At 37.1% G+C, this 23366-nt stretch overlaps 1 protein-coding gene across 6 annotated transcripts in view; it reads left to right on the forward strand.

The window, feature by feature from the left end:
* The window catches only part of USP37 (ubiquitin specific peptidase 37), a 51383-nt gene that overhangs the window by 956 nt on the left and 27061 nt on the right, over positions 1-23366 (forward strand). Inside the window, exons 1-11 of one of the 6 annotated variants that reach the window (XM_069075132.1) lie at positions 87-292; positions 5805-5901; positions 9635-9747; positions 10416-10636; positions 13495-13666; positions 14673-14773; positions 16236-16417; positions 17819-17896; positions 21263-21360; positions 21774-21858; positions 22981-23142. In XM_069075132.1, the coding sequence (XP_068931233.1) occupies positions 10481-10636; positions 13495-13666; positions 14673-14773; positions 16236-16417; positions 17819-17896; positions 21263-21360; positions 21774-21858; positions 22981-23142 (1034 nt within the window). In that variant the 5' untranslated portion in view covers positions 87-292; positions 5805-5901; positions 9635-9747; positions 10416-10480. Of the gene's footprint in view, positions 1-85; positions 293-5804; positions 5902-9634; positions 9748-10415; positions 10637-13494; positions 13667-14672; positions 14774-16235; positions 16418-17818; positions 17897-21262; positions 21361-21773; positions 21859-22980; positions 23143-23366 lie in introns of those variants that run through there. The other 5 variants (XM_069075133.1, XM_069075136.1, XM_069075134.1 and 2 more) reach the window with 5 other exon arrangements.

Here is a 23366-nt window from a genome sequence, read left to right on the forward strand (position 1 = left end):
CGCTCGGCACGGGCCGAGAGAGGGGCGGTGGCAAGGGGCGGGGCGGAAGGTTGTGCGTACGCACGCACGCACGCGCTGCGTCCGTCCGTCCGGGCTCGGCATTGCGCGCCGAGTGAGGGAGTGCGTGCGTGCGTGCGTGCGTATGCGTGCGGTCCCGGTTCCCGCCATCAGCCGCCGGCCCTGACGGGGGGCAGAGCGCGCCCCCTCTTCTGCACCCGGCGTTCCCTTTTCCCCCTCCCCCCTCCCGCGTCCCAGCCCCGCTCCTCGGGGCCTCCTGGAGCTGCCGCTGCAGGTAAGCAAGATTCACCCCTGCTGCCCCCGAAGCCGCTCGCTGCCCGCCCCCGGCCCGCCCCCCTCCAGCTGCCCGGTCCGGGACGCCCGCGGCGCTCCGGGCCCCAGCTCCCCGCCCACTCGGGCCCTCTCCCTGGCCGCTCTCCTTCCAGAGACCCTGGAGCCCCGGCTCAGGCCTCCTGCTCCTGCGAGCCCCCCCTCCTCCCGGGCGCCTCTGCGGCCCCCTCCTCCCCGAGGTGGGATTCGAGCCCCCTCCCCGCATCGCGAGAGAAAGCGCGTCCCCCTTCCGGGGCGCCGGGTGAGAGCCGCGTCCTCGCCCCCTTCGGGGACTGCGGGCCGGGCAGACTCTTCTGGACCCAACTCCAACTTCCCGGGGTCTGGAGTCCTGTGTCTCTGGGGTTTTCTTTTTTCTGTCGGTCTGCCCCCTCCCCGCCTTCGAGCCCTGCCCACTGATCCTCCCACTGAGTTAGTGGGAAGGCTCCTGTCCCCTCCCGCCCCCACCCCTCCATTCATTCATTCCTGCCCTGGACGCCGAGTCCGAGTCCTTTGCCTTTTCGGACCTTGCGGGGTGGCCGAGGGCCGGGCCATGCACAGCTCTGCGCACACCTGTTACGGGCTACGAGGAGCCGCGAAACCCCTAGTTGGGACGTTCCCAGCAACCACGGTGGGAGGAGAGGATGCTGTTTGATTTCTGGAGGGGCAAGAATTGAACCCACAGAGAATGGGCCGGTGTGTTGTGGCTCTGCAGCCAGCCCGGGGGAGCAGGGAGGGTTCCTACTCCTGACATCTGGCTGCACAGCCAGCCGAACGGAACTGGGAGAGGGTCAGGAGCGATAAAGCCTCTCCCGGAACAGCTTTGTAGGTGCTTCCCTAGTTCTGGGATGTAATCATTGCCAGGAGAATGCTTCAGTGTAAGGGGGCTATCCTCTATTTTTGTTGGGTAACTTCATACAGTGACTGACGAGTATCTGAGTGTTAGAAAAACAGACCCCTTTGTTAATGTTGAGGCAGATTTCTTATTTTCTTTAACAGCAGGAAATAAAAGCTCCAGGAAGAGTCATTGTGTACTATATTAAATGGTGGGGATACTGAAACGCTCTCTTTACTTTGTAGCGTTTAGTTTGAGGATGTTGAATGAAAAAAGTGTTGAAGTATAGGGTAGTCAGATAAAGAATCCCAACGCAGAGTGCTCTGTTTTTTAAAAAAAATTATTCACTGTATGTTTCTGCATCTAAGTTTGGCTCCTGCTCTTTGGAAGTTTTTTAGAGCCGGTTTTTTTTTTTTTTTTTTTGAGAAAAGGGGGTGTGTGTGAAAGGAGAGTAAAGTTTACAAGCTGTTTCTATTTTTAAATGGCATTCATTTTTGGTAATAAGTTGGTTTAGGTTTATAGAACAACTTTAATATAAAATTTTTGGTTTGTTTTTTTAATTGAATGCCTACACGTTCAATTCTTTGTAGAGAGAGAGTAAGAAGAAAACTACTTCAAGAGGTTACCAGAGAATTACTACACTGGGCCAGACCCATGGTTCATGCAGTACAGAATTCTGTCTTAGACCTAGGCATGATCTCTTTAAAAAAAACAAGATAGATGTGAATACATCTGTTAATCAGCTAGCGTTTATTCAGTACCAGGGAATGATAGGCACTGAGGATCCAAAGACAGAAATGCTGTGCCTGCCTTCAGAAGCCTTACAATGTAGTCAGGGTAGATGCACATTCATGCAAGTATGTGCAAAATGATAATTTGTGGAAGGAGATGAGGAAAGACCTCATGTAGGAGGTATCCTTTTAAGCTTTGAAGGAAAGCTAAGGATTCCAGGAGATTTCAAAAATCATTGGCTATTTTTCTTGGCTTTTAATTTTTATGGTTTTTCTTTCTTTGGTATTTGAATTGCTTGCTGTTCTGAGTTACAATTTATGTCCTCTGAACTCCTTATTTTCATTAACTCAGAAAAACTTTATAGATGATTCTGTGTATTTCGTTCTAGCTAGGATTCCCAGGCCTGCACACTTCAGTTGGTAATGATTTTTACATTTCTAGGTTGACTTTGCTTATGGGAAATGGTATCCTGTCTCTGATGCAAGAGTACGTGTTAGTGTTGAAGGGATCTGATTAGGAAAAGAGCTACTTTTCCTTGGGACAAATGAACATTATGATTTTTTCCCCCTGTTATCAGTGGACCTCAAACAGTAGAAACTGTATGATAATTTAGACTGGACAGTGTTCTAGGTACAATTAAGAATTTTAGAAGCACTGGTTCACTAGTAATTTGCTATATATGGCAAATACTTTTCCCTTTTTATAGCAACCCTATGGGCTGTGGAAGCAAAGAAGTTTCCAGTTTTGGGATTCCAAAGCTATCATTTGGCCTACTCTTCCTACAAGATTACTTGCTACACTTGGGGAAATTTTAGAGTGTTGTGCAAATATAAGGTGTTAACATTAGAGTTGGAAGGTATCTAAGAGGCTATACCTAGTCTGTATCCTCCCCTCCCCCCATTAGTGCCTCAGTTTCCCCACAATTTGATATTTTCAACTGGTGGCTCAGTGGGTAGAACACCGAGCCTGGAGTCAGGAAAACTTGAGTTCCTATCCAGCCTTAGACACTTATTAGATGTATGACCTTGAGCAAGTCACTTAACCTGTGTTTGCCTCAATTTCAACTATAAAGTGGGGATAATAATAGCGTTTACCTTGCAGCATTGTTTTGAGAATCAAAGGAAATAATAATTGTAAAGTGCTTGGCACATAGTAGGTATCGTATAAATATTTATTGCATTTGATTTCCTGCCTACCTATCTCACAGGGTTCTGAGAAAAGCAGTTTACAAAACTTAAAAGTGCTATGTAAATGTGAATTGTTATTTTTCTTATCCCTTCCCTTCTTCACAATGAATGAAAAACTTGGGAAAGATTATTTAGAGGGCTAGAGACTGGATCATTGATTTCATTGGTACTGGGGAAAGGGCATGGGGAAGTGATAAGCATTTATATAGTGTTTACTATATGTTAAGCACTTTACAAATATCTTATTTTGTCCTCACAACAACTCTGAAGCAGGTGCTGTTTTTATCCCCATTTTACATTTGAGGGAATTGAGGCAAACAGGGTAAGTGACTTGTTTGGGGTCACACAGCTAGTGTCTGAGGCCAGATTTGAACTCTGGTCTTCCTGAACTCAGGCCTGACATTCCATCTCTCTGGTGAGGGCATTCCTTTTACCAATGCAAGTAGAGGCTTTCTGTGCCACTTGTATTGTCTTAGTTGCTTAGAATACTTCAGTCTTAAGTCCCTTGCTCAGGATTCCCCAGCCAGTGTACATCAGAGGTGCTGATTTGATTATTTCTCTGTTTGTTTAGGATGGCAGGGGGGGTGTAATGGGAAGAACATTGACGTTGGAGACAGGAGGCTGACATTCCAGTTATGACTCTACCACTTATTTGTGACTGGGGACACATTATTTTCTGAGCTCTTGGTGTTAGCATCTGTAAAATGAGCAAAATAAGACTTGCGCTATCTACTTCACAGGGTTATTGAGAGAAAAGTAAGCCTCAAAGTGCAATTATATAAATGGGAGTTGCTGTTACTGCCCTCTTGGGTGTTTTTTTTTTTTGGAACCCAAGAAGACATGGGTTCAAGTTCTGCCTCAGACATAAACTGTGTGTGACTCTAGACAAGTTAGTTGACCTCTTGGTACTCTAGACCAGAGATGTCAAACACCACAACATTCAGTGTGGCCAGAACCAGATTAATATGTAATGGAGAACTATTTAATAACAAAAATAAAAATGCAATAAAATAGATAATGCTATATTTTAAACTAAGTATGTGGCCTACAAGGATCCTTATGTACAGGTAAGCGGCCCCCTCCTCCCCATTTCTATTTGAGTTTGACACCACGGTTTTAGAAAACTGTAAGAATGTATGTTGTAGATAAAGGTGCTAACCTGCACTGGTATAGAGAGTTTCATTCATCTGAGAGTTCCATATACTATTACTAAATGAAATCGCAATACTAGTCATCTCTTCTTAGGAAATGGTTTCCTTGTAAAGACAGTGCATTTTTGAATGAATATCAGACATTAAGTTGTGACACTAGTGAAGAAAGGGTTGCATTGAGTTTTTTGAAAAGTAGCATTTAGTTTTAGAGGCATTTTTGTTTGTGGACACAGAGGTGGAAAATGTTTTGTTAGGTTTGGGGGTCTTGTTTTTGTGGGTTTGGTTATGTGTTCAAATGATGGATAAGAATGTAAGCAGAGTGGACCTAGATTGTGGGGAGCCTTTATGTGTCTGGTAGAGTTTGGATTTAACTCTCTGAAATGGGAAGTTTTTGAAGGCTTTTGAGCAGCACAGTGGCTTCTCTCAGTTTACCAATATTAGTTAAATATCTTCTTTGAGTCTAGCACTTTGAAGGATACAAAAGAAGTATAAGAAATACTCTCTTATCATATAGCATTAGAGGTTATCTGCTCCATCCTCTTATTTGTATGGTTGAGGCAAACAAAGACAAACTTGAGTGACTTGTTGAAGGTCATAGGTGGCAGAACCAGGATTGAACCATGGGTTTTTTTTTATGTCAAATCCAGCGTCCTTTCTTCAGGAGTTTACATTTCATGGTAGCTTCTGTAGATACTAAATAGCATATTCTTGGGCCTCTAAAGCCATCATAAAAATAGGGGTTTTTGAAAGTTGATGTTGTGGCAGTATGCAAAATGTATTGGAGACAAAGCAAAATACAAGAAGCAAGGAGACCAGTTGCTAAGTTTTTGCAGCAAGGAGATTAAAAGTGACAACTAAGGGATTTAAATGGATTTAATTTAATTTAAATAGGATTTAAATGACCTTTCAAAGGAAGACTCAACTGCTTATAGAAATTGAAGGATACTGACTCAAAAAGGCACTATCATTAGTAAAAGTAGTGTAATCAAGAAGAGAAAGGAAGACATCAAGTTTGAAATGGTGATATAATATCCAAGTGGAAAGGTATTGTGCAGTTGGAGATACAATATTAAAGTTTTGGTGAGAGTTCAGGTCTGAAACATAAATTTTCCAGAGCTTGGAATTTGCCTATATTTAGTCAGTTTGTATCAATACTCCATTAAAATGTTTTGGGGGGTGAGTGGGAGTATGAATGGATGTTTTTGGTTTTTGTTGTCCTTTTTTAAACTAAAGGCAACATTATATAGCAGTGTTTTTAAAGACATCAACAAAGAATGTAGTCTTTATTTCTTAATTTCAAAATGTAGCAGGGACAAATGAACCCATAGTCTTATTATCAAAGTACATCTTGACTTAGCAGAGCCCTGATGTGCCTCATTTTGCACAATGTTCCTGAAAATTTCTGCCAGTTTTTTCGTGAAATCATATTTAAGAACTTGGGGTGGAGGGGGGAGGGTCATGCTAATAAAAGTACTAAAAAGATAATCTTTTGTTATGCCAATGATCAGACTTTTTTTTGTTTGAATTTTCATATATTGGATTTTTTTAAAGCAAGCACACCTGTATTTTCTTTAGCTTGAGTTGATGTCTTCGGGAGTACTGGAATAGCTGCAGAATATGGGTAGTTCCCCAAGAAGAGTTCTTTACCTATGGCACAAGCATCAAAATAAAGGTGAATTATTATTAATTAGCTTTCATTAAAAAAATAAAAATCACTGGAATGTAAGTAATATTTTCATTACTATGTTTATGTTTGCACATATTTGGAAATTGGCAAGAACTGACAGCATTTCAGTGCTGTATTAGAAACCAGCATATTTTGAACTTTTAGATTTACACATGCTATTTTATACAACAAAGGGTCCTCTTCAAAGTGATGTTTCTCTGCCTATCCTAAAATATGAACCTCAAACACATGAAATAAGGGAACAGTAACATTATTGCCAACATATTTGGCTATTTTATATAATGTCCAAAATCAAATCACAGTTTTTAAAATGGGATGACATGTAGGGCAAAAAGGACTTGTTGAACATCTGTAAAAAGCAATGAGTAGTTAAGGATATTAACAGGACCTGGGATTTAATTGGTATAGGGAACTCCTTGATGAGAAAACTCATTGCCCCTGTAAGTTAATGCCTTCTCTACAACTTCCAGTCTTAGTGAGTTGCCTAATTTATAATTTCTAAGATTAATCAATGCTAATGTTGGCCATGATAAGAAAATTAGCATTACGTAATCCAAATAATCTTGATTTGTAAGCTCACATTAGGTATAACTTCTCCCAGTCCATGGGTATATTCTGAAACCTGAGAGAATGAGTATGGATGGGCAAAAATGTCTTAATTCCTTCAAAATCCAAATGGGCACCGTCCACAGAAATGGTCATCTTCATATGAATGTCATTTAATTGCATCTGTCAATTTCTTGAACTGCACCTTTTTGTTTTCTCCTTGAGAGAAAAGAGGTGTTAATCAGTAAAAATAATTTATCAAGTGTTCAAAAGAAGAAGCAACATGTTGACTAATAAAAAGGTATTACCCAGTGGAATGAGCCCTGTCTTTGTAACTCAAAGACTAGCCTTCAAATCCTGGTTCTGCTCTTAATTCTCAAATCCTTCCACAGTTCATTTCACCACTCTGGGTCTCAGTTGGAAATCGAGGGGTTCAGACTAGGCAGTTTCTGCTGCCTCTGCCTAATTCACTGAATCCTGTGGGTGCTATTCAAGGGAGGGCCACAGAGTCATGTAGTGCTTCAGAAAGAATTCAGGGGGCAGAAAGGTAATGTGACCGATGATTCACCTGTCATTGTTCATGTACTTTAGTAAACCTGGATCCATATAGCTCTATGCTTCATTAAGTAACCTTAAAAAAAATATGATTCCTTCTGTTGAGAAGGTTCTAGTGTCTACTGATGGATGTCACTTGGTACCTTAAGGAAAAACACTGAAGAAGCATGGTTCTTTGTTCTCCTTTTGAATTCAGGAGCCTGAGCCTTAAAAATGCTTAAGGAAAGGTGTAGGAGAAATATATAACAAGTGGTCTAACTTTTAATTTTGTGTAGCTATAAACTTTATAGACCATTGTTTTGGGGATGTTTACTAAACATTTTTGTTTTAAGAGCTCACCTCATTACTACACAATAAATCTCTTGTGTTCTTTCTGGTATAATCACTTCATAAATGATCTGTGTTCTAGTGAGTTTTCATCAGTAAGGAATGAAGTCAAATCTTTGCTGTGTGGGAAATTTCAGAATGTACCTTGAGAGAATCAGAGATGAGGAATACACATTGTTGTGGATAGAGGGAACTTGGTGAACATAACAGGAATTGTCATTGTAATGAGGATTTATCATTTCAGTATGTGCCATTGTATACTTTTATACTTGACCAATATACTAAAGGAAGTCAGTTGTATGTGAGAGTGTTTAGGGAGAAAATACTTCAAGGACACATTGAAGCAATGTAACAATGTCAGTATTTAGAAAATGACAGTAGCAAATATTGCTCACATGAAATATGGACAGTTACTAGTTTGAGGAAAAATGTTGTCTTAATTAAAAAGGTGACGATTGTGATAGACTCTAGTGTTTCGTGGTAGCTTCCTGTGCCCAGAAAAATTACATTGCTACTTAGATCTTATGATACAGAGAAAAGTTATAATTTTGTATAATGCTTTTCAACTTCTTTGAATGATTTCATCATTTTATTTTCTTCTCATAATCCTATATGGTAGGTAGGGCAGGGAACAATAATGCCTCATTTCTCTGGTCATTGGAATGAAGTGTTTCAATGAAAATTCCAGATCACTGAAGCTTATTCCTTTTAAAGATGCAAGCTTATCTTAAGGACAGTTTTTCTATAATGTATTACATGCTTTTCTGATTTCTTAAACAGAATATCCGTAACATAATTTAATCTTTTCTTGATGACTTGGGGTCATCATGGACTTCACTTATTTAACTGTGCTCTAACATACTAATTTGTTCAGGGATTAATGAGACGTGGAGAACTGTCTGGCCCTACACAAAGTAGCCCTAGACTGCTGTGTTTGAAAACTATTAAAAATCAAAGGGGCTGGCCTGCTGTTGATAGCTCTTTTGTTTCTTTCCTTGACTGTCCGCTCTGACTTGCTCTCCTAAGGTCTCTTGTCTGGTTGTCATCAGAACACTAATGACTCACATCAATAACTTTTTAAGGTTTATTCCCCACTGCATGTGCAATCTTATTTATACACAAGGGGCCAGGTACTTCTGCCTATTCCACGGGGTGAGAATAGGTGGGTTTGTTGGCAGCTGTTTCTTGCTCAAGAGATCTTTTTATGTCATGGTTGTGCTCTAGAGCATTGGAGTCACTCCAGTAGGAATGGGGACCCCTGACCATACATAAGGGCAACAGATTGACTTAATTTTTAAATGTAATTTTATCTGTTTTGTTATATTTTTATTAATTTCATTAAATATTTCCCAGTTACTTTAATCTGGTTATGGCATACAAACTTGGGAGTGTTGCCCCTGCTCTACCGATAGATAGTTGATATCCACTCCCAGTAAGTAGGCTGTTGTAGTATCAGCACCATTTTGCAAATGAAGAAATTGAGGGAAAGAGACTTGATTTTTGTGGCTTACTTGAAGGTACACAAGTAATCAGTAGCAGAGTCAGGCAGAACTAGCACAGTTTTCCTGAATTACCAGTCCTGTGCCTTTTTTTCTGCACTGCATTGCTCCCTGGGATGATTCACATTAATCAGAAAAAAAGATGAACTATTTAGTGGCTTAGTATCACATGAAACTTTATTTGGACTACTTTGGTGAACATTTGTCAATTTTTTTGTATTTGTTTTTGAATTGAAGACTGAAGCTATTTTTAAGCTAGTATTCTAGTGATAAATGAAAGTAAAAAACTGAATCACTGTTACTTTTTTTATTTAGACATTTTGGATAACATTTTGTATTTTGATTTCTGTTGTTAACTTGATGGTGTTTACTTGTTGACATTTGAAATTTTACTTCGAAATGTTTTATATATGCAATAATTACAGTAAATAGAAGTACATTAATAGAAATCTGAATATTTGTTAAGGATTTAAAAAGTGAAAAGGCCATCTCTTTGAATAATAAAAATAGTTGACTAGAAAATGTGCTACTTTATTAGAAATTTAGTCACCTGTTCCAAAACTATTGTTACGAGCTAGAATAGGTCAAGTAATTTGTCTCCTGTAGCTATAGCAGAGTATGACACATGGATAAATGCTTAATAAATTTTGTTTTGTTTTTGAGGGAGGGGGAGGTTCAATGATACTAATGAGTTCATTTCCCCATGTGCTATAATCCTAGATGTTAGACTGACTTTATTATTAGACATTTTTTCTTATTATTCTCCCTATATATATTTGCTTATACTGCAGACTATTGGAAGTAATGACACTTGGCGGACATGCATTGTTATTTTGAGAGGAGTTATAAACAACTGAATAGACAAATAATGGAATCAGATTGGTGGAAACACTATTTCTTTTTGGTAGGTGTTTGAAAGTCAAGACCTATTGCTGTTCATAAAGAAAGAATGGAATCAGCTCTTTAATGGTTAAAGTAGAGACTGATCCACATTGTAATAGAATATCACTTTCAGAATGGCATCTTTGTCAGCTTGTTTTTAATTGGCATTTACTAAATGAAAGAAAAATGGTATGTACAGGGCAAAATACAGACTTGGACACTTTCTCTCTTTTTTGGAGGGGGGAAGGTAGGGCAGTTGGGGTTAAGTGACTTGCCTAAGGTCACATTGCTAGTTTTTGTGTGTGTGTGTTAAGTGTCTGAGCCTGGATTTGAACTCAGGTCCTCCTGATTCCAGGGCTGCCTCTCTATTCACTGCACCACCTAGCTGCCCCCACTTTCTTTCTTTAGATTTGCCCTTCTAATAAGGGCACCATCAATGTATAGGTACAGGTGAGTGGCTTTAAGAAGCAGCTAGTGAATATGTAACCAGTTTGCTTTTTTAAGAAAAATCTGGCTGGATTAATGGTACTTTTAGGGCGATGCTGTGTAAATGACTAAAATTTATGGTGTAAGAATAGTAAAATATATCAACTGAGTTGATTATTGGTGAATACGTAATCAGTCTATTAACTACCACCTTTATCCATGATAAATTATAATTTTTATTTCGTTCTATTTTTCCTTCCTCAGAACATTTCAGGTGAAGTTGTGATTTTCTTTTTAATTTGAGTAGAAGCAATTTATTTTTAAAAAGTATGGCTCCTTTGAAGATACATGGTCCTATCCGAGTACGGAGCATTCAGACGGGGATTACAAAGTGGAAAGAAGGATCCTTTGAAATCGTGGAAAAAGAAAATAAAGTCAGCCTAGTGGTTCACTATAATGCTGGAGGAATTCCAAGGACATTTCAGGTATTCCCATTTTGGGTTTGGAGTAGATTAATTAGTGCCCTTTAGTGAATAGTAGTTCTATGCCAGAGTTAAGTTTCATGTCAACTCCCTTGCTAGACTATTTGTTCTTGTTTCTTATTTCCAGTACACTAATCCTTTTGTATAAATGCATTGTAAATTATTCAAGAGCATTGTTGGGTGGCCTGCAAAAGTAGACAGTAAGTCCCATTATTTAAGGGGAAAATGGGGCTTGGAGTCGATATCCAAACTATTTTCTGTTTTGTTTGTTTGTTTTAAGTTAGGACAATGTTTTAGTACTTTTTCTTTGTTTTTAAAATTTGTGATGGATACCAAGACATTTTAGTCTTAGTCATTAAAAAACACAGAGACATAAAATCCGTTGTTTTTTTTTTTTTAACAGTTCTGCTAAAGATAGAGTATTTTACCTGTAAGGATTGTCATTTCTACTTTTTTCATTTTTGTAATTTCTAATTTTAAAAAATATATGCATACTTTTAACATGTTTTAGAAATTTCATTGCATGCATGTTGTAGTTTTGTGGTGTTAGAAGCTTTGTATATCAAAAAGGCACTAATCTGGGTGAGCTAATTTTATAATCATGTTACATGTAGAATTTTTCATACTTAAGTGATTTAATCTCAGTATATACCACCATGTTCATACCATGTGGAAGTATAGGCTTCATTCCACATGTAAGTGTGTGAGTATGATGTTCTGGCTAGAGGGTCGCCCTTGTATGTGTATAGGAGGTGTGGGGGAGAGTAATAGCTTTATGTTTAAGAGCTTGATGCAAAATTCCTTTGATCATATTTAGACAAAAGTACTGCCTCTCTAAAAATAACCTGTCTTTGTTTAAGGGTATAAAAAGTACTCTTGAACTAACATAAGCCCTTCTCCAACATTACACTCATAAAGTAATGGGTGAAGGAGTTGGTGGTAACATAAGAAAAGGAATTAACAGCAGCTGATACTTCCATACACATTGCATTGACCATCTTATAACAAAACAAATTAAGTATAGATTTGTGTATGCCTTCAGTGCAGGCTGGCACTCTGTGAGAAGATTTTATTCTTTGACTTTTGTCTGTAGGAACTTGATCTCAACTGAGGCTGTAGCCTGTGTTACTTTCCAGTCCTAATAAAAGAATAAGACTAGAAGTGACTTGCTGAGAAGTTATTGAGGCTTCCGACAGTTTTCTTCTGTATATCAGGAGGGCTCTATTATATACATATATGGTCTTTTAATATTGTGGTTTCTGAGAGAACCAGAATTTTAGTTTCTTGTCTTGTGTGCATGCTAAAAGAACCCTTAATATTTTTTTCCCCTTGAATTCAGTGCTCTGGTTTTACAGGAGGTGGTAGGCTATTCACTAGATTAATGTGTTATAAGAACTTTTTTTCTTTTCAGTTCCAGGCCTGTTCTCTTAATACTTCCAATTCTTAATTAGTTTTCCAAATCAATTTGCTTTGTATATATAGAAAATACATTGTTCTGATTAGGGTCATAACTTTGGACTTGCTCTGAAGTTTTAAACAAGAATAAAATTTTGTATAAATAAGAGTCTCTTAAGAAATGAATTAACTGATATGTGTATATAGTCCTGCTTTTCCAAAAATTGACAAAAGCCAGTTGGACCACACTTTTTTTTTTTTAAATGTGATTATCTCTTGGCATAAAGTTAAGTGGAACAGGGAATTAAACTCATATTGTAAGCAGAAGGAAATGTTGAATGAACATTTGTGGGGCTTAAGGTGGGGAGAAGTTCAGGCTAGGACACGTGAAGCTGTGGAAAGAATTAACCTTATCCTGTAGAAGTAGCTAAGAGGGAACAAGTTGCTATTCTTTTTAAAGATCATCTAAAATCAGTTTCAGAGCCACACAGCTTGATTTTATTGAGGAAAAATAAGATGAATTCTAAAAATAATGTATTCTAGAATGCTTTGGAGTCCTACTTATGACCAAGAGTTAAGGGGAGAACCCAACAGAAACTGAGTTGTTTAACATTCATTGTGAGAGACAGCTTAGGGACTAGGTCTTTAACTTCAAAAGTTAGAGGGGACTCTCACATGAGAAAACTCCCTCTGCCAATGCAGGTCTCAACATAGTCTTAGAGAACTACCTAGAACACCGAAAAATCTGGTTATCTTGCCTAGAGTCACACAGACAGCACATATTAGAGGCAGGGCTTGAAACCAGGTCTTCCTGACTTTGAGGCCGGTTTTCTGTGCACTATACCATGCTATCTTTCCATGGTCAACTTAGGCAGTAAAAGTAACACATTTTGTATATTCATAAGAATTGGGGGATTTTAGGGGTGGTGATTAGAAATTTGTGGACATCATAGTTTGGTAGAAAACTTTGTTTTTATGCCATTTTTGATTAAGATTTGCTATTTAAAATCTTTGGCTTGAAAAAATTAGCATAACATATTCATTGGGAGATGCCTATATTGTTGCCCTTTCCTCTGTAATATTTACTGATTAATGATGGGCAATTAGTGACACCATTATTTCTCAGACCTTGAATAGTCAGTACACTAATTTTCATTCAGTTTTGTTAAATTGTCCATGTTTCTGAAAATATGGAGCTACTAGCCTTAACAGTAACTTAGATTTGGCAACAATGTAAAATATTTTTAAAGAACCTTTTGTTATTTTCATAATTGTATTACTACTTTCAGAAAAAGTATTGATTTTATTGCAACAAGAAATGGAGAATAAAGTCTTCTTTATAATAGGGAAAACTAGGTTTGCCATGGTGAAGGGAGGAAATGGTTATGAAGATAGTATCCTTTAACTAGTTCTTCATTGACAGTTTCACATTGATAATAATAAGATCATTTGCCTTCCCCACTCAGCTAAGTCACAATATAAAGAATGTGGTTCTTCGGCCTAATGGAGCAAAACAAAGTCGCCTGATTCTTACACTGCAGGATAACAGCTATTTGTCCATTGACAAAGTACCATGTAAAGATGCGGATGAAATGAGGTTGTTTCTGGATGCAGTCCATCAGAACAGACTCCATACAGGTGAGCACTAATCATCCCAAACTGTGGGCTGGTTGGTGCAAAAATTAATTGAATGGGAGGAAAATGGATATTTCAATTAAATGTGGGTCAAGTGTACTGATATTGGTTCATCTAACAGGAAAAAAACAGTGTAGGTCAGGAGATCCAACTAAGACATTCTCTTAAAATACAAAGTAATTGTTGTGGCAATCAAGGAGTTCCACCAAAAGGTGTCTTGTTTACACATGGTTTGACACTGATGATAAAACCTGCTGTAGCTTAAAAGAAAAAAAAAATAGTTGATAAATTGGAAGCTGGCCTTACCCAAACATAAAAAGGGAACTCTTAATTTCTAAACAAACATATATAAGAATTCCCCCTACTTAATATACCCATTGTGTTTCACAAGTTCATTTTTTAAGTTGTAATCTTTTCCCACAGAAACAGTGTCATAAATTGTAGAAAGATTTCTAATACTGACTCACAAGCCAGTTTAAGTTATAACATACTTGGATTTGAGTACTAACACAGGCATATACTGTTACTTTTCAGCTGATTGCTGATTCATTACAGATTCTTGTGGAGCAAACTGCCCTCTCTATAACTTCATTTTGCCCGAGAGTATGTTTTCAGTTAGGTGACGTATGTCCATAGTATTATCTTGATTTCTGCATCCTGGGCAGGAGGCTGTGTAGGAGGCTGTGTCTTGTTAAGTGGGAGAGGAAGAAAGATAAGTTCAATGCTCTGTCTACCACACTGTGCTACCTTTTCTTAACTGAAATTACTATCTAGATTCTGGTTCCTCAAATGGATAGCTAAGGTTAGGTTGTAGGGCAGTCGAATCTTATATTGTTATTTACATAGCACCTATTTCAAAAAACTTTGTGTCAAAAATATTTATCAATAAACATTTTGGATATCTTTTTTCCCTTTGCTTTTCCTTCCCTTCTTTACCCAACTATATAAAAATACTAGTAATCATCTCTTTGTAAAAGTTAGTGATTTGGGGGTGTGCCTTTGTCATTAGCCATGAAACCTTCCCAGGGGTCTGGTAGCTTTGGCGGAGTTCTCGGGAGCAGGACTACACAGAAGGAAGTCAACAGGCAGTTCTCTTACATAGAAAATCAGGTATGTTAAACTGTATTTTAAAGTATTGAAATCTAATTATTAACAACTGAGGGTTTGTCATTTCTTGGTGTTTTTGAAGGTAGTTGAAGGAGATATAATTTCTATAGTAATGCCCTGTTTATCATAAATCTCCTTTTAGGCACCCATTTCTTTTTATTTTAACCATTTTATACATAACATTTAAAAAATATACTGCACATTTCACTGCCTTAAGAAGCAGAGTATAAGATGAGCATTTTCTTAATGAATCAACATCACTATTATTCTTTATTGTACTCTGTTTTAATATAATAATGCTTTCAATGTTTTTTAGTCATGTAGAACTGCTTTACACCAAATATTGTTAGATTGTTTTGTATTTAATATTTGTCTCTCTTCTGGCTAATAGACTATCATCTCTCCCTTCTTGCTGATGTATAAGTATGCTTTTCTTTAACAGCCTCCATCCTCCCTTCTAATTTGTCATCACCAGTCTGCTGTGGTCTGAGAAACCAGACCACTGAGCTTATTAAAAGTTAAAGTAAATAGGTTTTGAATGAGGCCTATGAGGCTTTCCTACAGATATAAAGTACATTAGTTTATTTTGGGTTTGCAGATATTTTTTGCTTACTCTCTGGTGTTTTCCCTTGCCTACCACCTGTGTTCCAGTTAGTGAGGGTGATTTGTTGAGTGACCTCCATAAAAGTAAGATACCCTATAATGATCAAAAAGGGTTGGGAGTATATGTTGTCCTATATATAGTTTAGTTCCTTAATCTGTTATTGGAAATTTGTTGGTCTTTGTTAATATTAAATATAGATATGGATAATAATCAGATAAATTCATTCTCTTTCTTAATGTAGTCACAAGCTAATTTGAGAATGTAGTTTTTCATAAAAGATAGGAAATTGTTCTTCATGGAGAGGTCTCACACTTAGTGCTTGAAAAGAGTATCTCTTCTAGGTGTTTCCCCAACTACTATGTTAAAACAGTCAGTTTTTCTTTGGTTATTTCAATTCTGGCTTCTCCTGTATAGACTACTGGTGCCACTTCTGCCAGTGTACTGTGTGCTCTTCACCCATTTTCCCTAGTGAATGTCTCATTTCTTTTTCTCTTCCAAATCAGAATTCTGTTTGAAGCTTACCTCAGGCATTATTGGATTCTTTGTCAATTAAAGTGGCCAGCTCCACTCTTTTCTCTAATCTTTGTTGGTCTCTTTTTTCATTCTCTTGGTCAAATGTATTTTTTCAAAGGCCTACTTCTTTATCCTCTTCATCCACAGAATGCCCCATGTCTGCTTTGGTTAGTGAGTGTCAGGATTCTTTCTTTTATCTCTCTCATGTGCCTGGAAATTTAGAAATTTACAAGCATATTGAAGAAAAAGAATTGCAAACTTGGACTTTAGTCATCTTTGTATAATTTTATTGCTTACATTTGGAGGCATACTTGTTTAACATATTTTGCTTCTGTTTTTTTCTTTTAGAATTCTTCAAAAAAAGCAAGTTTGGAATCCAAAGATGATACTACATTTCGAAAAGTTCTTGGTAATCCAGGCAGAGGATCCACAAAGACCCCGACAGGAAGTGTAATGACTGGGACACGCATAAATACCTCTCTGACGTCTACTCCATCAACACCTTTAAGAACAGGATTATTAGAAAATCGGTATGAAGGCTATATACATTAAAAATTAGTTATCAATTGCACATATTTACAAACATGTTTTATTCTGTTTTAAAAGACTATCTTAATTGTTCCAAAGTTGACATAATCTTCTAGTAAAACTAATGTTTTGAGGAGGGTATTGAAAGCTAGGAAAAAGTCCAATGTGCACAAGGAGCTATTATAATATATTAGAGATAATAGTGTGAAATAATATAGAAAGTTCATTTTTGGTAAGCAGTTTGAAATTTTTGTGCCAGTTTGCATAACAGAAATTTAGTCAGCATCTATTTAGTATGTGTGTAAAAAGCAGAGAATTTTGACTTTGACAACAAATGGGGCTTTTTAAAAGCTGTTTTGATAAAAGAGAATTAAAGAAAGCCTAGGACTGCTGCTTGGGGTGTAAGGGATGATAGTGAGGAGGCAGAAATACTTAATTGTTTATTTTCTCTGCTAAGGAGGATGATCTTTGGGCTATAAAGAATAGAAGAAAAATATTTTAATAAAGAATTGAAACTCAAGATAAGTAAAGTCATAATAAGAGTACATAGTGGGGGCGACCAGGTAACACAGCGAGTAAGAGCACCGGCCCCAGAGTAGGGATGACCTGGGATCGAATCCGGGCTCTGATACTTAGCACCACACCCAGAAATAACTGGCCGTGTAACCTTGAGCAAAAAAAGAAAAACAAACTACCCACTAACTTCACAATTACCAGGTCACCCAATTTGTGGCTAGCTAGCTAGTAGTCACATGAAAAAAATGCAGACATTTTAATGACCTGCAAGTTCGGTATGAGTCAGTTGTATGATTAGGCAGCCAAAAAAGATAATATGATCAAAACCTTCTTTAAGACACTTATAGTATCCAGAGTATGAGAAGTAATGATTATGCTGTAGTCTGGCCTAAAATAGCACATCTTGAGTATTTTGTTCAGATCTTGTTACCATATTTTAGAGGGACCTTAAGCTGGAAAGCCTTCAGAGGAGGCAACCAAGAAGCTGAGACTAGACACCATTCCACATGAACATCATATGAAAGAACTAAGCCTTGGAGAAGACCAGGGGGAATGTTGGTTATCTTCCAAGTATTCCAATGGTTGTCCTACTGATGCTCAGAGGACACACCTGAGAGCCAAAGGTAGAAGTCATGAGTATTTGTTAACATGAGGGGTGTACAGAAGTATAAGGGGCTACATTATAAAAGAGCTCACTAGGAGCTGGAGAGGTCTAGAGGTAATTCTGGTGTAGGCTGAGTCTGATGACCTCTGAGAGACTGAACGAATGGCAGATGTCATGATCACAGATAGTATCCTCAAGGCCATTAGGAACTCTAATTTTGATGTTGTAGTTAATACAGTAATGTCTCTTGATATTTAGAATACCTATTCTCTGTATTCTGTAGGAATGAAAAGAGAAAAAGATTGCTCTCGACGGGATCAGAGATGAATGAAGATTACCCTAAGGAAAATGATTCATCATCGTAAGTTGCCATAAAAGCCTTTGTGGCATTACATTAGTGTTTCTTACCCTGATGGTTGGATCCACTAGGGAATACAGTACAGATGGTTAGAGAACTGAATAGGTATTAAGTGATGGTATTCAACTGTATGCCATCTGAAAAAAATGATGTGGCAGCTGTCGCCCTCTTGTTTTGTCAGTATTTATTATTTGTAGTACCAGGAGGGAGAGAAGTAGTACGGGTCCAATGGAGTGGAGAGAACCCTGGATTTGGAACTGGAATACCAGGCTTCACATCTAGGCTCTATGAAAATTCCCTATGTTCACTTTGACCAAGTCACTTGACCTCTAGTGGGACCTCAGTTTCCTCAACTGTCAAATAGGAAGTTGGATTCCAAGGATCTTTCCTATTAACTCTGAACAGATTTTTTAATAGTATTTGTTCTTTTGGGATTAACAGTTTTAATTGTTATCATTAACAAGAGGGAGAGGAAGGTAGTTAGATGGAATATTATAATTTAACCTCTTTGGAAATTATGTTGCCATTTAGTAAATCAGGTTTATACAGCATAGGGAGATTTTAGGCAGAATTCAGTAAACTTTCACAATGGTCTCAGTCAACAAGCCTTAAGCATCTATTATATACCAGTCACTGGGGATACAAGTACCAAGAAAAAACAATCCCTGTTCAAAAAAACTTATATTCTAATAGGGAAGACAACACATAGAGAATATATAAAGATAATAAGCAAAAAGTAGTTAAGTACAAGGTAACTTGAAAGGGAGATTAGTGTCATTTAGGGGGAAGGGATCAGGAAAGGCTCTGTGGGGCTTGAGTAGCATCTTGAAGGAAGAGGGAAAATTTTTTTTTGAGACAGAAGTAAAGAGGTGGTAAATTCTGATGAAGATGGAATACTGTGGGTAAGGAAGAAAGAGAAGGTCAATTTGACTGGATGAGAGTGGACAGGTGGAGGAGTAATGTCTTAAAAACTAAACGGGGGTTTATCTTTCATCTTAGAGGCAATAAGGAGTTGCTGGAATTGGTAAAATAGGGAAGTGATATTGGCAGATCTTAGGAAAGTCAAATTTGGCAGCAGTCTGTAGGATGGGCTATAGAGAAGAGTGATTTCTGAGGCAGGGAAACCATTTAGGCTACTAAAATAATATAGGTGAGGTAGAGGTGATGAGGAACTGTACCAAGGTGGTGCTGATGAGAATAGTTAAAAGGAGTCTTACATGAAAACGTTGCCTAGTTGTTTTCAGTTGTGTCTAATGACTTGGTTTTTTTTTTTTTAAAGCAATTGGGGTTAAGTAACTTGCCCAAGGTTACACGGCCAGTTATTTCTGGGTGTGGTGCTGAGTATCTGAGCCCAGATTTGATCCAGGTCATCCCGACACTGGAGCCGGTGCTCTTACTCGCTGAGCCACCTGGCCGCCCCGAGTGTCTAACGACTTGTGACCCCATTTGGGGTTTTCCTGGTGAAGATACTGGAATTTCCCTCTCCAACTCATTTTACAAATGAGGAAACTGAGTCAGACAGGGTTAACTGACTTGTATAAGGTCACACAACTAGTAGGTATCTGGGGCCAGATTGGGACTGGGGAAAATGAGTCTTCCTGATCCCAGGCCCAGTGCTCTACCCACTTAGCTATCTAACTGCCATTCAACAATTTAGCAGTGATAACAAAAGATGGGAATGGTAAATATTGGAAGGCTTATGGAAGGACAGGCACACTAATACATTATTACTATATTTGTGAGTTGGTGCAGTTATTTTGGAAAACAGTTTGAACTTATGCTTACAAAGTAAGTAAAATGTCTATACCCTTTCATTTTTAGATCCCTCTGAGGCAATTTCCTCAAGGAGATCAAAGATCAAAGATTATCTCACATAATAAAGGTCGCTAATCCTTTCTTTCTACCCCCACCTAGAATCTTCTCTTGTAGTAAAGAAAAACAAGCATAATGAATTACTATAGCAATTCTAATATTTTATACCTGTAGTCTCCCACCTCTCTACCTAGAGGAGGGAAGTATGTCAAGCTTGATGAACTGGCAAATTCGTGAAAGAAGTGTCATAATCATATGGGAAAATGTTTAGAGAAATGAAAGTTATAACAACTTGAGTTCTATTTGATTCTTCTCAGATGAACTAAGATATTTTAAAATGGTGAATTAAATCTGTGGTTAAAAAAAGGCAGTGCAAAAGTAGTTCCAAATTTTTTGTAAAGCTGTATGGAAATATAAATAAGAATTGCAAAAAAGTATTTAAAGTTACATTAAAAAATTTTAATAAGCATTTTTTTTCCCTACTGGAAAAAAAATACAGAAACCCTTATATCAAATAAGCATAGTAGAGCAAAACAAACTCTTACATTAGTTATTTTCAGAAATAATGTTTCTCATCTTGCTTTTAGTCCATCACCCTTGTCATGACTTCATTGGTCCTCTGAAATTATGGTTGATTGTTGTGTTGATCAGAATTGTTCATTTGTTACTTATTGATATTATCATTTGAATTTTTTTGGTTCTTCTTGCTTCATTCCTAGTGTCACTATTCATAATAAAAACTAGAAATAAACTAGTTATTCAATGATTGGAAAATGTTTGAACATGTTATGGTATATGAGTGTAATTGTATGTTATTGCGCCATAAGAACCAATGACATGAAGAATTTGGAAAAATAGGTAAAGACATAAGAAGTGATGCAGAATGAGGAAAACAGAACCAAAAGAACAATATATACTTTGACTGCAATTATATAGTTAAAGACACTAACAGGAAAAAAATCCAGATTAATCATTCATAAAAGATGAAGGAAACAAAGAAAGTTTAGATACAAAAAAATACTAAAGGACCAAGCTTAAAGAACTGTCTCCCTCCAACTTTGCTTTTCCCATCTTAATGTAATTATTTCACTTGGATTCATTCTTTGCAAAGTATAATCTCATATAAAGGTATGGTATTTCTTTCCTTCTTAATGGGTGGAGGGAGGGAGAGAATTTGGAACTGAAAATAAATATAAAATCAAAACAAAAGTATAATCTTTTAGCTTCTTGCCATCACCATGAATTGGCATTTTGTATAAATGATATGTTCTTCCTAGTTTTTATTTACTCATTATGATATTGTATTGACTTTTGACTTTTTAAACAAAGTGGTTGTTTTAATGATTCTTATTTGGTCACCTGTATAGACCAAAAATGTTACTAACTTCAGTCTCTCCAGGCAGTTGGTCTAGTTGATCTCAAAGGCTTCTTCCTGCACTAAATTCCATGTTCAAGGCACTTCATTGAATGTACTCTTTGAAATAAACTGTCAAATGCTTTAAAAGATAGCAAATTTTTGCATGCCAGTAATATTTGGTATAAACTTATTATGCCTAGGAACAATAAAGCCATGACAGATCCTTCAAGGAAGTATTTAAACAGCAGTAGAGAGAAACAACTAAGCTTGAAACAGGCAGAGGAGAATAGAACATCAGGTAAGTAGCCTTTAGATAAGATAGTAATTTATTTATATAAAGTATTTTTGAAAACGTGAATCCATTAATGTCAGTTTAGTTAAATATTAACTTCATTTGTTCACTAAACATATTAAGTGCCTAATATAGGCAGAATACTGTAATAGACATCAGAAGAAATATAAAATTATATAAGACAGTGCCTAGAGCTTTCCGTTTATTAATATTAATTTCTAGCTGTTCCCAGACTTAGGGAAAAAATGTTTTTATCAACTTTTGTCATGCTTTACCATTGTTTCATCTAGTGGAATATTAATATACAAAATTGCTGTTTAAGGTAGGCACATTGCTTGAGCAGTTATGTTAGCTTATATCTTTCAAATATGAATTGGCAATTTCAGAACTCATTTTCCCTATTTGGTCCCTTTTTACAGGACTTTTGCCCCTTCAATCATCATCCTTTTATGGTAGTAGAGCAGTATCAAAAGATTATTCTACTGGAAATTCAAACCTAGACAGGTATGTATTAATCTTATGTTTGACCTGCAAAGAACTTGGAAACTATTTGTTTATTTAAGAAGTTAAGCTTTGGATTTTACTGTGTATTGAACATGTGTTTAAAATAATGAAATTGATAATAGAATCATAAGCTCAGAATTTTTATTGTTGGAAATTACCTTAGAAACCAGCTAGTATACCTTTCATTTTACAAAAGAGGAATCTGAAACTCAGAGAGGAGTGGTGATTTTTCCAAAGCCACCATAACAATGTAGTTAGGGACAGAACTGGGATTGTCACTCAGTTCTGCTGACTCCCATGATAGTGCTTTTCACACTGTACCATCCTGCCTCAAAGCTGTAAATATAAAAAGAATAGCCCTTCAAAGTCAAGTTGAGTTGACTGGAATTACAATTTTGAACCTCATTTTGAAAAAATCTGATTAAAATACTGAAAATCCTCGATGAAATCATAGGGAAATAAGTTATTTATCTGAAATGACAGGCAAGGAGGAGTGATTACTGGAAAGGCAGCAGAATTGACCTGTGCAAATACTCTATTCCTAATCCAAGTCCTTGAGCATTATCATCGATAATAATAATAATAGCTTGGTCAGTTTTCTGTTGCTTTGAAAATTTTTTAGTTTAAATGTTTAGTATCAGATCAACATTTTATTTCTAAAGTGGTAAAGTAGAATTATTCCCTTTACAAGTCTGGCCTAGAAACCATTTGAGATTTGTCTTGTATTTATATTTGGTAAACCATTTAGGCTTTCCTGAAGTATTTTTTGCTATACTGAAAGATGTTTTAGTTGGCAAATCTGGTACATTTTATTAGAATGCATTCAAAGTGGTGTTTTTCCATGAACTTGCTAGTCTATTAAATTTCCTAATTATGTAAAATAGTTAAGTTGAGGCAATATTGGGGGCTATTTCATGTACTTCACCTCTCGTGTCCATTAATTAACTGATCAATGCTAATTGATTGAACTTCGTCAGATGACTCGGATTTCTGTGAATGTTTCATTTTAGGCAATTTTTCTTTTTTTTAATACTAATCCTTGACCTTTGCCAAAATTGCTTGGGAAAAATAGAACATTTTTTAAAAGAGTTAGGCCTGTTTATTATTTATGCTTATCTGTAGGTCTAGTGTTTCAAGCCAGATTCCCTCTGCCAAAAGGAGTTTGGGATTTCTTTCTCAGCCAGCCCCTCTCTCTGTAAAAAAACTAAGGTCTAACCAGGATTATACTGGATGGAATAAACCAAGAGTGCCCCTTTCTACTCATTCACCACAACAATTACAAGGGTAGGTGACAATTTTCTCTTTTCCTATTCTTTACTGAGTCAGCTGAAGAGAATATATGCTTATTAGCATGAAAAAAACAATAATACAATTTGGGGGAAAATCAGATGTAGTTTAGTGAAAGCTTTAAACATTTAGACACTACATACAAAATCTTTGATAGTAATGTTGACTTTCCTTTGTACTACCTACCTTAATTCCTTGGCCACAGTAGGTACTTAATAAAT

The sequence above is a fragment of the Petaurus breviceps genome, unplaced genomic scaffold, assembly GCF_028583685.1.
Source record: "Petaurus breviceps papuanus isolate PSGF00001 unplaced genomic scaffold, PetGlider_PUasm1.0 90903, whole genome shotgun sequence".
Classification (NCBI taxonomy): Eukaryota; Metazoa; Chordata; class Mammalia; order Diprotodontia; family Petauridae; genus Petaurus; species Petaurus breviceps.